General features: G+C 41.8%; 1 protein-coding gene across 1 annotated transcript in view; it reads right to left on the reverse strand.

Annotated features, from left to right (window-relative positions):
- Positions 1 to 10100, reverse strand: part of adam17b (ADAM metallopeptidase domain 17b) — a 72873-nt gene extending 62773 nt beyond the window's left edge. Inside the window, exon 1 of the mRNA XM_028796878.2 lies at positions 9755 to 10100. Within this exon, the coding sequence (XP_028652711.1) occupies positions 9755 to 9914 (160 nt within the window). The 5' untranslated portion in view covers positions 9915 to 10100. The remainder of the gene's footprint in view (positions 1 to 9754) is intronic.
- Positions 10101 to 15391: the final 5291 nt, after the last annotated feature.

A 15391-nucleotide genomic window follows, 5' to 3' on the forward strand; every position in this document is an offset into this window, starting at 1 on the left:
AGGCAACTTCATTTGTCTAATGCCTGCTTAATCTCATCAACAATACCTTATCTTTCACCTTACATCTTAATCAAAATGTGTTTGGATATGCATAAAATATAGATGATACCCTCACATTTAACTGAACTGGAAAATAAAGAAAAAGATCATTGACATCTGCCAAGTTTTCTGACACAGAAGTGGTACTGTGCTCAAATAGTTCAATTTACATATTTTTCTCAAACTTGATAACGCAATCAGTGGTTACAGTGGGCAAGAGTCTATCCCAGTCACATCAGATACAAAGCAAGAATAAATTCTGGACATGTTGCCAACATATTAAAGGATCCATTCATACACACAGCAACAGGGCCGATTCAGAATCACTAATTAACATAATACATGTCTTCAGGACACCGAAAGAAAAAAACATCTAATCAGACAAGTTTTCAAGAATACCATTGTGATCTGCTGCTGATTGAGATAATAACAGTACGGTAATACTGAGAGGCAATAATTGGATTGGGGCAGTGCGAGTGTGTATTGCCACACACTGGTGCTCCATGTAGAGGGGATTTCTCTTACAGGAGAATGCAACTTCTTCATAATCTAGTTTGGAAAAACCAATAACAAAATGAATGAATGTCCAACTAGTAGAAAGCAAGAGTCCCAAGAAAGAAACAAACTTTTAATTAATGTAACAGTGCATCTTTGAAGTTCTTCAAGGCATACTCATCCTCATTAAGTAAGGATACAGATTCTTTTAAAGAATTATAAGTTTGGTATTTTTCAAGTAATTTCTTCACAATCATGATATACATTAACTGTCAACATAACACTAAATTCTAATGTGAAACACATTTTAATACATTAAAAAAATAGCTAGCCCATTTTTGCCTTTTATAACAGTAGTGAAGGGTAGCAGAGCTTCATAAAAAGCCTTAAAACTTACCAAATAAGCCCATTTTTCAAGCCAAAAATGTTCCCTGCATCACCCATCGAGATCTTTCTGTTTGCTTCGGTGAAGAGCCGCCCCAGAGCTGTGAGCCTGCTGTTGCCCCAGCAACAGATAAACAGTCTTCCACAGACGCGGTGATCGCACTTCAGGACGCTCTTTGGTGTGTTGCCCAGTTGGAGGAGGTCCCAAGAGAGTTTAGAAACCTCACATTTTCTTGAATGAGTGCCGCATTAATAGGAATGTTTCTTGAACGAGCATCACTGATCCACATAAAAACGGCTTTTTCGGCGTCTTCAAATGCAGCAGTTTGAGCCAAAAAAGAAGAAAAATCTAGGGTTGCAAATGTATGCGGTCTTTCAAGAAAATTGACAGTCTTCTTTCTTCTTTCGGCTGCTCCCATTAGGGGTTGCCACAGCAGATCATCTTCTTCCATATCTTCCTGTCCTCTGCATCTTGTTCTGTTACACTCATCACCTGCATGTCCTCTCTCACCACATCCATAAACCTTCACTTATGCCTTCCTCTTTTCCTCTTCCCTGGCAGCTCTATCCTTAGCATCCTTCTCCCAATTAACCCAGCATCTCTCCTCTGCACATGTCCAAACCAACGCAATCTCATCTCTCTGATTCTGTCTCCCACACGTCCAACTTGAGCTGACCCTCTAATGTACTCATTTCTAATCCTATCCATCCTTGTCAAACCCAGTGCAAATCTTAGCATCTTTAACTCTGCTACCTCCAGCTCTGTCTCCTGCTTTCTGGTCAGTGCCACCATCTCCAACCCATATAACATAGCTGGTCTCACTACCGTCCTATAGACCTTCCCTTTCACTCTTGCTGATACCTGTCTGTCACAAATTACTCCTGACACTCCTCTCCACCCATTCCACCCTGCCTGCACTCTCTTTTTCACCTCTCTTCCACAATCCCCATTACTCTGTACTGTTGATCCCAAGTATTTAAACTCATCCACCTTCACCAACTCTACTCCCTGCATCCTCACCATTCTACTGACTTCCCTCTCATTTACACACATGTATTCTGTTTTGTTCCTACTGACCTTCATTCCTCTCCTCTCTAGAGCATATCTCCACCTCTCCAGGTTCTCATCAACCTGCTCCCTACTATTGCTTCAGATCACAATGGCATCAGCAAACATCATAGTCCACGGGGACTCCTGTCTAATCTTGTCTGTCAACCTGTCCATCACCACTGCAAATAAGAAAGGGCTCAGAGCCAATCCCTGGTGTAATCCCACCTCCACGTTGAATACATCCGTCGCTCCTACCGCACACCTCACCACTGTCACACTTCCCTCGTACATATCCTGTACAACTCTTACGTACTTCTCTGGCACTCCCGACTTCCTCATACAATACCACAGCTCCTCTTGAGGCACCCTGTCATATGCTTTCTTCAGGTCCACAAAGACGCAATGCAACTCTTCTCTAAACTTCTCCATCAACATCCTCAGAGCAAACATTGCATCTGTGGTGCTCTTTCTGGGCATGAAACCATACTGCTGCTCACTAATCATCACCTCACTTCTTAACCTAGCTTCCACTACTCTTTCCCATAACTTCATGCTGTAGCTCATCAATTTTATTCCCCTGTAGATTCCATTAAACAATCTGGTTAAAAACTCCACTGCCATCTCTCCTAAACACCTCCATGCTTCCATAGGTATGTCATCTGGACCAACGGCCTTTCCATTTTTCATCCTCTTCATAGCTGTCCTTACTTCCTCCTTGCTAATCCGTTGCACTTCCTGATTCACTATCTCCACATCATCCAACCTCTTCTCTCTCTCGCTCTCTTCACTCATCAGCCTCTCAAAGTACTCTTTCCATCTGCTCAACACACTCTCCTCGCTTGTGAGTATGTTTCCATCTTTATCCTTTATCACCCTAACCTGCTGCACATCTTTCCCAGCTCGCTCCCTCTGTCTAGCCAATCGGTACAGGTCCTTTTCTCCCTCCTTAGTGTCCAACCTCTCATACAACTCATCATACGCCTTTTCTTTAGCCTTCGCCACCTCTCTCTTCACCTTACACCTTATCTCCTTGTACTCTTGTCTATTTTCTGCATCTCTCTGACTATCCCACTTCTTCTTTGCCATCCTCTTCCTCTGTATACTCTCCTGTATTTCCTCATTCCACCACCAGGTTTCCTTTTCCTCCTTCCTCTTTCCAGATGTCACACCAAGCACCCTTCTTGCTGTCACCCTTACTACATCTGCTGTAGTTTCCCAGCTGTCTGGTAACTCTTCACTGCCACCCACTTCCTGTCTCACCTCCTCCCTAAACTCAACCTTGCAGTCTTCCTTTTTCAACTTCCACCATTTGATCCTTGGCTCTGCCCTCACTCTCTTCCTCATCTCCAACGTCATCCTACAGACCACCATCCTATGCTGCTTAACTACACTTTCTCCTGCCACCACTTTGCAATCTTCAATCTCCTTCAGATCAACTCTTCTGCACAGGATGTAATCTACCTGTGTGCATCTTCCTCCATATGTTCCTCCCTCTTCTTAAAATATGTATTCACCACAGCCATGTCCATCCTTTTGGCAAAATCCACTATCCTCTGACCTTCTTCATTCCTCTCCTTGACACCATACCTACCCATCACCTCATTATCTTCACTGTTCCCTTCACCAACATGCCCACTGTTCACCACTTTCTGTCCCATAGGTACACTGTTCATCACTTCATCCAACTCACTCCAAAAATCTTCTCTCTCACCCAATGTACACCCAACGTACGGTGAATATGCACTAACAACATTCATCACCACACCTCCAATTTCCAGCTTCATAATCATTACTCTGCCTGACACTCTTTTCACCTCCAAAACTCTTGAAATACTGTTCCTTCAGAATAACTCCTACCCCATTTCTCCTCCCATCAACACCATGATAGAACAATTTGAATCCACCTCCACTCCCCTTCCATTTAGTCTCTTGCACGCACAATATATCAACCTTCCTTCTCTCCATCATATCTGCTTACTCTCTCCCCTTACCAGTCATACTGCCAACATTCAAAGTTCCTACCCTCAGTTCCACTCTCTTTACTTTCCTCCTCTCCTCTGGACATGTCTCCCCCCTCTTCTTCTCCTTCGGCCAACAGTAGCCCAATTTCCACCAGCACCCTGTTGGCTAACAGTACTGGTGGCGGTCACTGTTAACCCAGGGCTCGACCGATCCGGTATGGAAATTTGTATTGTTGTCCGCATATTGATTTGGCAAAATTTTATCCGGGCTTGGGACCGGCACGAAGAAACACACTGGTTTGTGCATCGCCTGTGGCTGGGTTAAGAAAGTTGACAGTGTCGATAGCAAAATTCCAAATTCACTGGCAACGTCTTTTTTCTTTTTGCCGCAATCAAGAGCTGCAAAAATGTAAAGTTTTTTTGTAATATGAACTGTTATCATTTTTTCATGTCTGCAGTTTCTATAGGAGGGTGACAAGGAGTTAAATTCCAATGGATGTTTTTCAAATGTTGACGAGCAATAAGCAAAAGGTATCACTGAAAACCACCGAAAACAAAAACAGCAAAAAAAAAAAAAAATAGTACAGTGATCCCTCGCTATATCGCGCTTCGCCTTTCGCGGCTTCACTCTATCGCGGATTTTATATGTAAGCATATTTAAATATATATCGCGGATTTTTTGCTGGTTCGCGGATTTCTGAGGACAATGGGTCTTTTAATTTCTGGTACATGCTTCCTCAGTTGGTTTGCCCAGTTGATTTCATACAAGGGACGCTATTGGCAGATGGCTGAGAAGCTACCCAGCTTACTTTTCTCTCTCTCTTGCGCTGACTTTCTCTGATCCTGACGTAGGGGGTGTGAGCAGGGGGGCTGTTCGCACACCTAGACGATACGGACGCTCGTCTAAAAATGCTGAAAGATTATCTTCACGTTGCTACCTTCTGTGTGCAGCTGCTTCGTGAAGCAACATGCTGCACGGTGCTTCGCATACTTAAAAGCTCAAAGGGCACGTATTGATTTTTGACTTTGTTTTTCTCTGTCTCTCTATCTCTCTCTCTCTCTCTCTCCCTGCTCCTGACGGAGGGGGTGTGAGCTGCCGCCTTCAACAGCTTTGTACTGGCGGTGCTTCGCATACTTAAAAGCCAAACAGCCCTATTGATTTGTTTGCTTTCCTCTCTGTTTCTGACATGCTCTGCTCCTGACGCGCACTCCTTTGAAGAGGAAGATATGTTTGCATTCTTTTAATTGTGAGACAGAACTGTCATCTCTGTCTTGTCATGGAGCACAGTTTAAACTTTTGAAAAAGAGACAAATGTTTGTTTGCAGTGTTTGAATAATGTTCCTGTCTCTCTACAACCTCCTGTGTTTCTGCGCAAATCTGTGACCCAAGCATGACAATATAAAAATAACCATATAAACATATGGTTTCTACTTCGCAGATTTTCTTATTTCGCGGGTGGCTCTGGAACGCAACCCCCGCGATGGAGGAGGGATTACTGTACAAGGAAAGTCCGAAGAAAGAAAAAAAAATTACAATGTTTCTGTTTGGGGATCATTGTGCACAACTGAGCTGCGACCACAGAACTAACTGCTCTGTGGATGATTCATTCAAGCATTTCAAGGTCACTTCATTGTAATGAAAGCATCTGCTGAATGTACTTCGCAGAAACAAGATTTCTATAGACTCGTGTCATATAGGGAAACTGTTGGGACCATAAAAATACTTTGTTGTAATGAAAATTTCATTGTAAAGGAATTTTACCTGTATATTGGTAATGGAAAAGTACCAAAACACCCAAATTTTAACCTATAGTAAACATCAGGTTTCCTTTAAACTCTTTCACAATCTCCTTGACAACTGTGTGGAAAAACGTCCATTTTGTAGTCTTCAGGAAACAAAAGTACACGCTTCGAAGTGATCAGAGCTACATGATTAGCTTTGATGAAATTGAAACTCCACAGGGGACACTTTACTTTTTTGACACAATCGAGACTTCACAACATCAAGAGGCCAGCAGTGCATAGTGCAGTGCGACCATGCAGATCACCAGCAAGGCTGGAGTAAGAGAATTTTATAGTTACCCATTATTTGCTCCAGAACTATTCTGGGACTGGTACTGAAGTACAAAAGCTAGTACTGATAATGAAAATGTTTAGTATTGCTCAAATACTAATCTTACCCTCTGCCTTTTTCATATTTTTTTTTTTAATTGTGCATGCACTGAACACACCACAGAAACTGCACCATGCAGGTGGCGTGACTCTTTCAAAAAATCTAAGTATTTTATTAAAATATAATGCTATGGAATCAGTTCACTTCAAATTCACTGTTATTTGTACAAAGTACAATGAAACTCTAAGTGTTCTTTTCATTACACTGCCACTTGCCATGAATCTTGCACTGTAGGCTATGTAAAATAATAACACTGAATGTAACAGGCGAAAAGAAAGCGCCAGTTAGGAAAAAAAATAATCATATGATGTGAGCGCATATCTGTCTGTTATTACAAGTCATGGCAGAACATAACCACTGAAGAAAAATAGTAGCAGAAGCAAAAGGAGGAATATAAGCAGAGTACATTGTGGCACGGGGGGGCTTGTTGGGGTCATTATAACTCCACCCATGACTGACAGACATAAAGGAAATGTATTTTTACCTCATGAAAAATTAGAAGAATAGTAGATTCCAGGTGAGGTCACAATGGGGAGCATGTACTGAAACAGCACATTGCAGCACCCACCACATAAACAAAACTCCTCAGCCCCAGTTGGCAACCACCCAGGGAGATACACAGTCCAGTCCCACCCTCCCAAAATGACCATCTATCTGCCACAGCCAGATGTTATGTGGGCATCTTCTTGGCCTGGTCCAACCGCTCAGGTCTTCAACAATGAGGATCCTGTGAACCGGATCACCCTCAGGGAATTGTGCCACGTGGTTATAGTGCTGTAACCGATGCTCCCTCACAATGTAGTTAACATGAATCAACCTGGACTCTGTGAGTAACCGCTCATTTGACACAAACTCAAACCAGGTACCTAAGGATTCTCCAATGAGACACAGTACTACCAGAGCCGTCCAGTCTTCATCTTGAGTCACTGGATAGCGTCCATGTCCCATAACCATATAGCAAAACAGGAAGCATCAGGACTCTAAACATTTGGACCTTTGTCCTTTTGCGTAGATATCAGGAGCGCCACACACACCTTGCCAGCGACCTCATGACCAACATTGCTCTCTCAATTGACTTAATAGGAAGAGTCACCAGAGACATGGATATTGTTGCCAAGGTAAGTAACAATGCGGATGACACTCTCTCTGCAGACACAATGCTGATGGCTGTGTCCAAGAGGTCATTAAAGGCCTTTAATCCAGGACACTCACAAGCCCATACACTCAAACTACTCACTTAGTCTCTCGAGAGCCCCGGTGAGAACCTCCATTGACTCCACATAGATCACAGCATCAATGGCAAGTCAAGATTGGTGAACCCCTCTTCACCAACAGACGCCCCACAGCCGCTGGACCCCACAACCCTGCCCAACACCCAGCCCATTCGAGCACTGAACAGAGTAGGAGCAAGAACACACCCCTGACGAACCCCAGAATCAACTGGGAAAAACGCAATTTCTGCCTCCACTCTGCACAGCACTCACACCACCAGTGTACAGGCCGGCCATGGTATCCAGCAACTTCAGGGGGATCCTGCAAAGTCTTAGGATGGCCCACAGGGCAGCTTGATCAACGTGTTAAACGCTTTACAAAAACTGACAAAGGCTAAAAAGAAACTCAGCCGATACTTGTGTTTGCACTACATGAGGACCCTCTGTGCCAGGATGCGTTTGATGATAGACTTCTTAGCTGTAAAACCAGACTGCTCCAGTCACTGGTGGAATGCTGGACATCTCCGGGTCCACAGTTCTTGAGGCTGAACCTCCAATTAGGTGACCAGGATCCCGCGATAAAATTATTTCTGGTTTGCTCTTTGTTATCACAAGGATGCCTCATAACTGTGGAAGGCATATTTTCTTAAATTTAAACCTTTGTTGCTTCAAAGTGGACATATTTAGCAAGTTTTAAGACTTTTTCGTTCACTTAAGGACCCCTGTACCCCTCAGCCCCACGGTAAGATGCAAGACTGATAAGGTATTGTGTTCTAATATGAAGTGTTATGTGGCAAAGTAATATATATATATATAAATATATATATAAAATATGACTGAAGAAACAACCTCAACTTAAAAAATACCAAAAATATCCTATAAACCTCCTCTTCTCAAAGTGATCAGTCTAACATAATTCCTTTTTTACACAGTCTTGCCATCTTAGTTGCTTGTCCCACATTACAATGGCTTATGAGCTTGCCAGATTATCTAAAATTGGGGGGGAAATCTAATTTACTCAGGCAATACAGTTTTCGGCTCTCATGTCTCACACATCCACCATACTGGGTTTAAATCCTACATTGTCAGTGTACATTCTATATATTCTCCTTACGTGTGGTTCCCCTATCACATTACTTAAGACATCCTAAACTGGCTCTGGATATGTGTCAGCCTAATTGTGTTTGAGTGAACCCTGCAAGAGACTGGTGCACTGCCCAATGTTGCAAGGATAGGTTGTGCTCCTCACTTTCCTGAACTGGATTGGGCAGATTTGAGTAGGACATGTAAATTGGGATGAGTACAACTCTTCATTTTCAATGTCTTATGCAATGCTAGACCTTTTCTTCTGCTCTACCTAACATACTTTATAGGTGGGCATTAGGTTAAAGGCTTGATAACTAAGAAAGACAATTATCCATCCATCCATTATCCAACCCGCTAAATCCTAACTACAGGGTCAAGGGGGTCTGCTGGAGCCAATCCCAGCCAGTACAGCGCGCAAGGCAGGAAACAAACCACGGGCAGGGTGCCAGCCCACCGCAGGACACACACATACCAAGCACACACTGGGGACAATTTAGGATCGCAAATGCACCTAACCTGCACGTCTCTGGACTGTGGGAGGAAACCGGAGTACCCGGAGGAAACCCACACAGACACGGGGAAAACATGCAAACTCCCGGCTCCCCTAACTGCGAGGCAGCAGCGCTACCCACCTCGCCGCCCCAACAGAATTATCTATTTGAAAAATACTTATACTTGATAAAGTACAGTAGTATTTTATTTTAGCACTGTAGTGCTCTCCACACACTCAATAAAGAAATTATAAACACTTATTATTTACAGGAGATTTCAACTGTACTATTATCAAGTTTTACATCATGGAGCGAAAAAAAATATCCAATTAAATGACCTAAACTGGATAAAAAAAGTGAATAAATGGATCAGTGCAGGGATAAATGGACAGAAGGGAACCGCTTTTCTAACTAAAATAGTGTTCTGTTTGCTTAAACCCTCCCAGCACCCGGTTATGTGCCGATGTGGGACAATTTTCCTCCCTTTTTTCAGCGTTTCCAGTCTTCACAGGTGTGACATTCGGGTTATATCCAGGAATCGTATGGCTGTAGCTTAAACACACTTTCTTATCACTGTCAAAAACCATTCCCAGCAGCTGTCCTTCGCTCTATTTTTGATATTCTTAAATTATCCAGACGACCTGGTTAGTTGCCAAGTGACTGGGGACTTCCTCTCAGTACACACTTTCAAATATACATTGTCCTCATATAAATTATTTGTTTTTTACTTTTTAATATGAACAGTTTCACTGTTATATAAAGAAAACAAAAGAGGCCAGGAGGTCTAAACAACCACACACTTCCGTACGGACAATAAAAACTGACTCTTCTACTACTAGAAAAGAATGCCCAGTCCTACTCACCCGCCTCTTCTTTGCTCTCCAGGGTGCCAGTCGCTGCTGCCCGACCAGTCCTCTCCGCTGATAGTGCTGACGGGCTCAGTAATAAAGAACCGACACAAAGCAGCAGAAGCGCCCAAAGACCTAGCCCACGCCGCAGCGACACAGCATCAAGGTTAGGCATCTAGGCGGCTTTAAATAAAGGACCGATGCTTGCTCCAAAACCCAGATAAATTTACCGAACCAGGGACGCTGCGTATGCAACGCCTCGTCTGAAGCACAACAAAATTACAGCTGTAACATAACTTCCTCTTGCCGCTTTGCTCTGCCACTACTAACTCAATCACCTCATACCCGGAAGTGTAGTGGTCGTGGGAGCATGAGAGCGAGCGCGAGCGCAAGCGCGAACGCGAGCACGAGCACGACCAGGGGACTCTCGCGACAGATCAAACATCTGTAAGTGGCGCGCACGGAAGCGCCGTTCTCTGCTGTGATGATTTAAAGCTTAAAGCGTTCTACCTCTCCCAGTATTACAAAATGCAATTGTAAGTAAAAAAAAAAGTTTTAAACTCAGCTGTACATTCTGTTATGATTTAGATCCTCTAAATCAGTGTTCAACTAATTTCTCTTGAGGACCAGATAACGAAATGTTAAATGCTGGCAGAGCCAAGCATAATGCTTGAATCTCAGCATTCACATGTGAACAAGAAGAACAACACTAAGTATTAGATTGTGTAATATACAATGTTTATTGATATTAATATTGATGTTTAAATCGATATGAATGACATAGGCACAAAAAAAATTACAAATTTGCCTTAGAATGCCATTTACATGAATAACAATTGTTTGGACTATCGGTTCTTTGGCACTATATTTGTTATAATTAAATTTTATACATTTGTTACGACCACGTTTAATTATAAGAAAACAGAATACATCCAGATGACCATATGTTAAATAACAAAATGTTTCCATATCAGCCACTTTTTTCTTTATTTGTATTTCATCTTGTTTATATAAAATACACATTTAATATCCACTACTGTATTTGTTTTCTAATGAACAAAACTGCACTTACTTGATTTTGCAAGAGCGGTAACGTTAGGTTCATATGAAGTGACAGCAATTCGTAGACATTGATGGAAGTTGGAGGCTTGTAAAGGGTGAAGGAGTGTTTGATTTTATTACATCCATTTGTGAAAAGTTTGACTTGCGTGTATACGTCGTAGCAAACATTGTTAGAAGAAAATAGTTCATCTTTTTGTGTTTGGGAACTGGACCTGGTTCAGTTCTGCCCAAAACTGCACACATCCCACAGGTCGAAGCCCCTGTGTCACTTGAGATGATTGTTGCGTGTCATCTTCTCCTTCTTCTTCTAGATTGTTATGTGTCTATCAATACTAACAGGTAACCTTCATCAAGTGACATAAGGACCTGTTTGACTTTGAATGCAATTTCTCCTCCCACATCAATCGCAAATGTTTCGAGAATTGCTTCACCTTAGTGGGAATGTCAAAGCTGTCAAACCTCGTGACAAAGTTAAAAAAAAAAATTATAACTTATCTAAAAATGATAGCATTATTATGGAAATTTGTGCAGATACCGAGTTATTTATTAAATCGTACAGTGATGGAAAATTGAGCATTTTGTCTCCTGTTAAATAATTTGAAAACAAGTTCATTTTCTTTTTAAATCCGTTAGGTTTTTCCATATTTAAACCTTTTATGGTCGTGGTAACGGTCATAGTTATATTTGGAATGGATGAAGTTATGCTCTTCTTTAATTTGTCGTCTGTCACTACCTCCACTATAGTAGCTAACATGCGTTCTTTCACAGTCTCTGAGTTAGTGAACGGTTTTTTTCTTATTCCTGTTACAGAGACCCCATGCTACACGGAGCCAGGCTAATAGTCTTTACGTTATCAGAACATGATCAACCATGATAGCTGGTCTGCTTTCATTGTTCGGCAGGTTTTGCACTTTATGCCTACGAACATCGGAGCCTGCTGGAATATGTGTGTCAAAGTTTGAATGCTTTGTATTAAAGTGCTTTCCTAAATTGTATTCTTTTGTGACAGCAACAGTCTCGTTACAGAACAGACATATGGTTTTGTTAAAACATGTAGAAATCGATATTATTTAGCCCGAGCATTGTTCAGCTGCCTATTTTCGTCGTTAACCCGTATCTTTTTTAAGGTTGAGAAAGACGTTTGTAGACATTTACTAGCTTAAAGAGTGGAGTAGTGGTATCTTGCGAAGCTTTGGAGCGCGCACTTCAGTGGCATCTAAACCTAATGTGATAGCAAGAGGTGCGGCAAAAGGAACAAGCCCGTATCTATTCGAGGAATTTGAATTCTGTGCATTACTGCTCATAAACAAATCTGTAATGATAAATGCATTTTAACGGGCCGGATTTTTTTTTTTTTACGAGCCGTCAGGTCAAGAACCCCGCTATAAACCGTGACACAGTTTACGAGTTCCGCATGCCTTCATTCTAACCTGCAGTCCATAGAACACTCCGTACTTGCTAGGCAACTGCCGTAGAATTTCAAACAGCCATCTCCAAATGATAACTTCTTCTTTCAGCTGCTCCCGTTAGGTTTATATATATGTCTATATATGTCATATGTCATATACAGTGATGTGAAAAACTATTTGCCCCCTTCCTGATTTCTTATTCTTTTGCATGTATGTCACACAAAATGTTTCTGATCATCAAACACATTTAACCATTAGTCAAATATAACACAAGTAAACACAAAATGCAGTTTTTAAATGATGGTTTTTATTATTTAGGGAGAAAAAAAAATCCAAACCTACATGGCCATGTGTGAAAAAGTAATTGCCCCCTTGTTAAAAAATAACCTAACTGTGGTGTATCACACCTGAGTTCAATTTCCGTAGCCACCTCCAGGCCTGATTACTGCCACACCTGTTTCAATCAAGAAATCACTTAAATAGGAGCTGCCTGACACAGAGAAGTAGACCAAAAGCACCTCAAAAGCTAGACATCATGCCAAGATCCAAAGAAATTCAGGAACAAATGAGAACAGAAGTAATTGAGATCTATCAGTCTGGTAAAGGTTATAAAGCCATTTCTAAAGCTTTGGGACTCCAGCGAACCACAGTGAGAGCCATTATCCACAAATGGCAAAAACATGGAACAGTGGTGAACCTTCCCAGGAGTGGCCGGCCGACCAAAATTACCCCAAGAGCGCAGAGACGACTCATCCGAGAGGTCACAAAAGACCCCAGGACAACGTCTAAAGAACTGCAGGCCTCACTTGCCTCAATTAAGGTCAGTGTTCATGACTCCACCATAAGAAAGAGACTGGGCAAAAACGGCCTGCATGGTAGATTTCCAAGACGCAAACTACTGTTAAGCAAAAAGAACATTAGGGCTCGTCTCAATTTTGCTAAGAAACATCTCAATGATTGCCAAGACTTTTGGGAAAATACCTTGTGGACTGATGAGACAAAAGTTGAACTTTTTGGAAGGCAAATGTCCCGTTACATCTGGCGTAAAAGGAACACAGCATTTCAGAAAAAGAACATCATACCAACAGTAAAATATGGTGGTGGTAGTGTGATGGTCTGGGGTTGTTTTGCTGCTTCAGGACCTGGAAGGCTTGCTGTGATAGATGGAACCATGAATTCTACTGTCTACCAAAAAATCCTGAAGGAGAATGTCCGGCCATCTGTTCGTCAACTCAAGCTGAAGCGATCTTGGGTGCTGCAACAGGACAATGACCCAAAACACACCAGCAAATCCACCTCTGAATGGCTGAAGAAAAACAAAATGAAGACTTTGGAGTGGCCTAGTCAAAGTCCTGACCTGAATCCAATTGAGATGCTATGGCATGACCTTAAAAAGGCGGTTCATGCTAGAAAACCCTCAAATAAAGCTGAATTACAACAATTTTGCAAAGATGAGTGGGCCAAAATTCCTCCAGAGCGCTGTAAAAGACTCATTGCAAGTTATCGCAAACGCTTGATTGCAGTTATTGCTGCTAAGGGTGGCCCAACCAGTTATTAGGTTCAGGGGGCAATTACTTTTTCACACAGGGCCATGTAGGTTTGGATTTTTTTTTCTCCCTAAATAATAAAAACCACCATTTACAAACTGCATTTTGTGTTTACTTGTGTTATATTTGACTAATGGTTAAATGTGTTTGATGATCAGAAACATTTTGTGTGACAAACATGCAAAAGAATAAGAAATCAGGAAGGGGGCAAATAGTTTTTCACACCACTGTATATATATATATATATATATATATATATATAGGGCGGCACGGTGGCACAGCGGGTAGCGCTGCTGCCTCGCAGTTGGGAGATCTGGGGACCTGGGTTCGATTCCCGGGTCCTCCCTGCGTGGAGTTTGCATGTTCTCCCCGTGTCTGCGTGGGTTTCCTCCGGGCGCTCCGGTTTCCTCCCACATTCCAAAGACATGCAGGTTAGGTGGATTGGCGATTCTAAATTGGCCCTAGTGTGTGCTTGGTGTGTGGGTGTGTTTGTGTGTGTCCTGCGGTGGGTTGGCACCCTGCCCGGGTTTGTTTCCTGCCTTGTGCCCTGTGTTGGCTGGGATTGGCTCCAGCAGACCCCCGTGACCCTGTGTTCGGATTCAGCGGGTTGGAAAATGGATGGATGGATGGATATATATATATATATATATATAGTGTAATGTTAGGAATTACAGATCGTTATTATTTATGAATCTTCTCTTTCTGTGAGGAGTTAACTGCTTTCTCCAAATTAACATGTTGTTACTTTCGCCCTCACACGTAATGCAATTCTGGGTGGACGGTCTGCTGAGCCCTGTATAGTATACCTGCCTAACTATATACTCCAAGGAATACACCAGACAGTGAGATAGAAACGATCATCCAACAGTGGCGCATTTTAACCTTATTTCTTGAGCTTCGGTAAATGCTAAATATCTATCTATCTATCTAGAAACGCAGTCAAATTTAGTCACAGCATTCTGAAACAGTACAGTTCGTACTGAATTAAAAAAGTGGACGATTTTAAGGAATCGCGTGATTTTGAGAGGCAAGAATGGAACCAACATTTGTCAGGACGCCAGTCCATTGCTGTCTCCTCACACACACACACATACTCACGATTTGGGATCGCCAAATTGTTTAAATATAGTTTATGCTGTAGATTCTTCCTCCAGCAACATTTCACAGTGTGCAACTACACACACTAACTATATACTATGAATTATTTATTGAATTAATAACACAATTAAAAAGTCTTAATTAGCGTAAGCCGCCATAATTCGGGGTGTTCATATAATTAATGGTTTAGTTCATGCATAGAAGTACATAATAAACCAGAATAGTTGTGTCATATATTTGAAATATTAAAATGTGTGCCTCAATTTAAATGTTTAAAGTCGAAATATTCTCGATTGTAATAGAAATTTGTCGTTTATCAACCTCTTAGAATCAAATATAAAAAATAACATACTTAATCACTGACATTAAATGAGTCTAAAACGATACCCCAAATAATTATATTGGAAATGTGTCATTCTTAACCTTCTGGGAGTGGCGCTTAGAGGGCTAGGACCGTTCGGTTAGGAATCAAATATCAAAAAATATGATCATGTTCGTGATTAGCAACCTCGAAATGGCTTAACAACAATAACAAT

This window comes from Erpetoichthys calabaricus, chromosome 3, assembly GCF_900747795.2.
Source record: "Erpetoichthys calabaricus chromosome 3, fErpCal1.3, whole genome shotgun sequence".
NCBI lineage: Eukaryota > Metazoa > Chordata > Cladistia > Polypteriformes > Polypteridae > Erpetoichthys > Erpetoichthys calabaricus.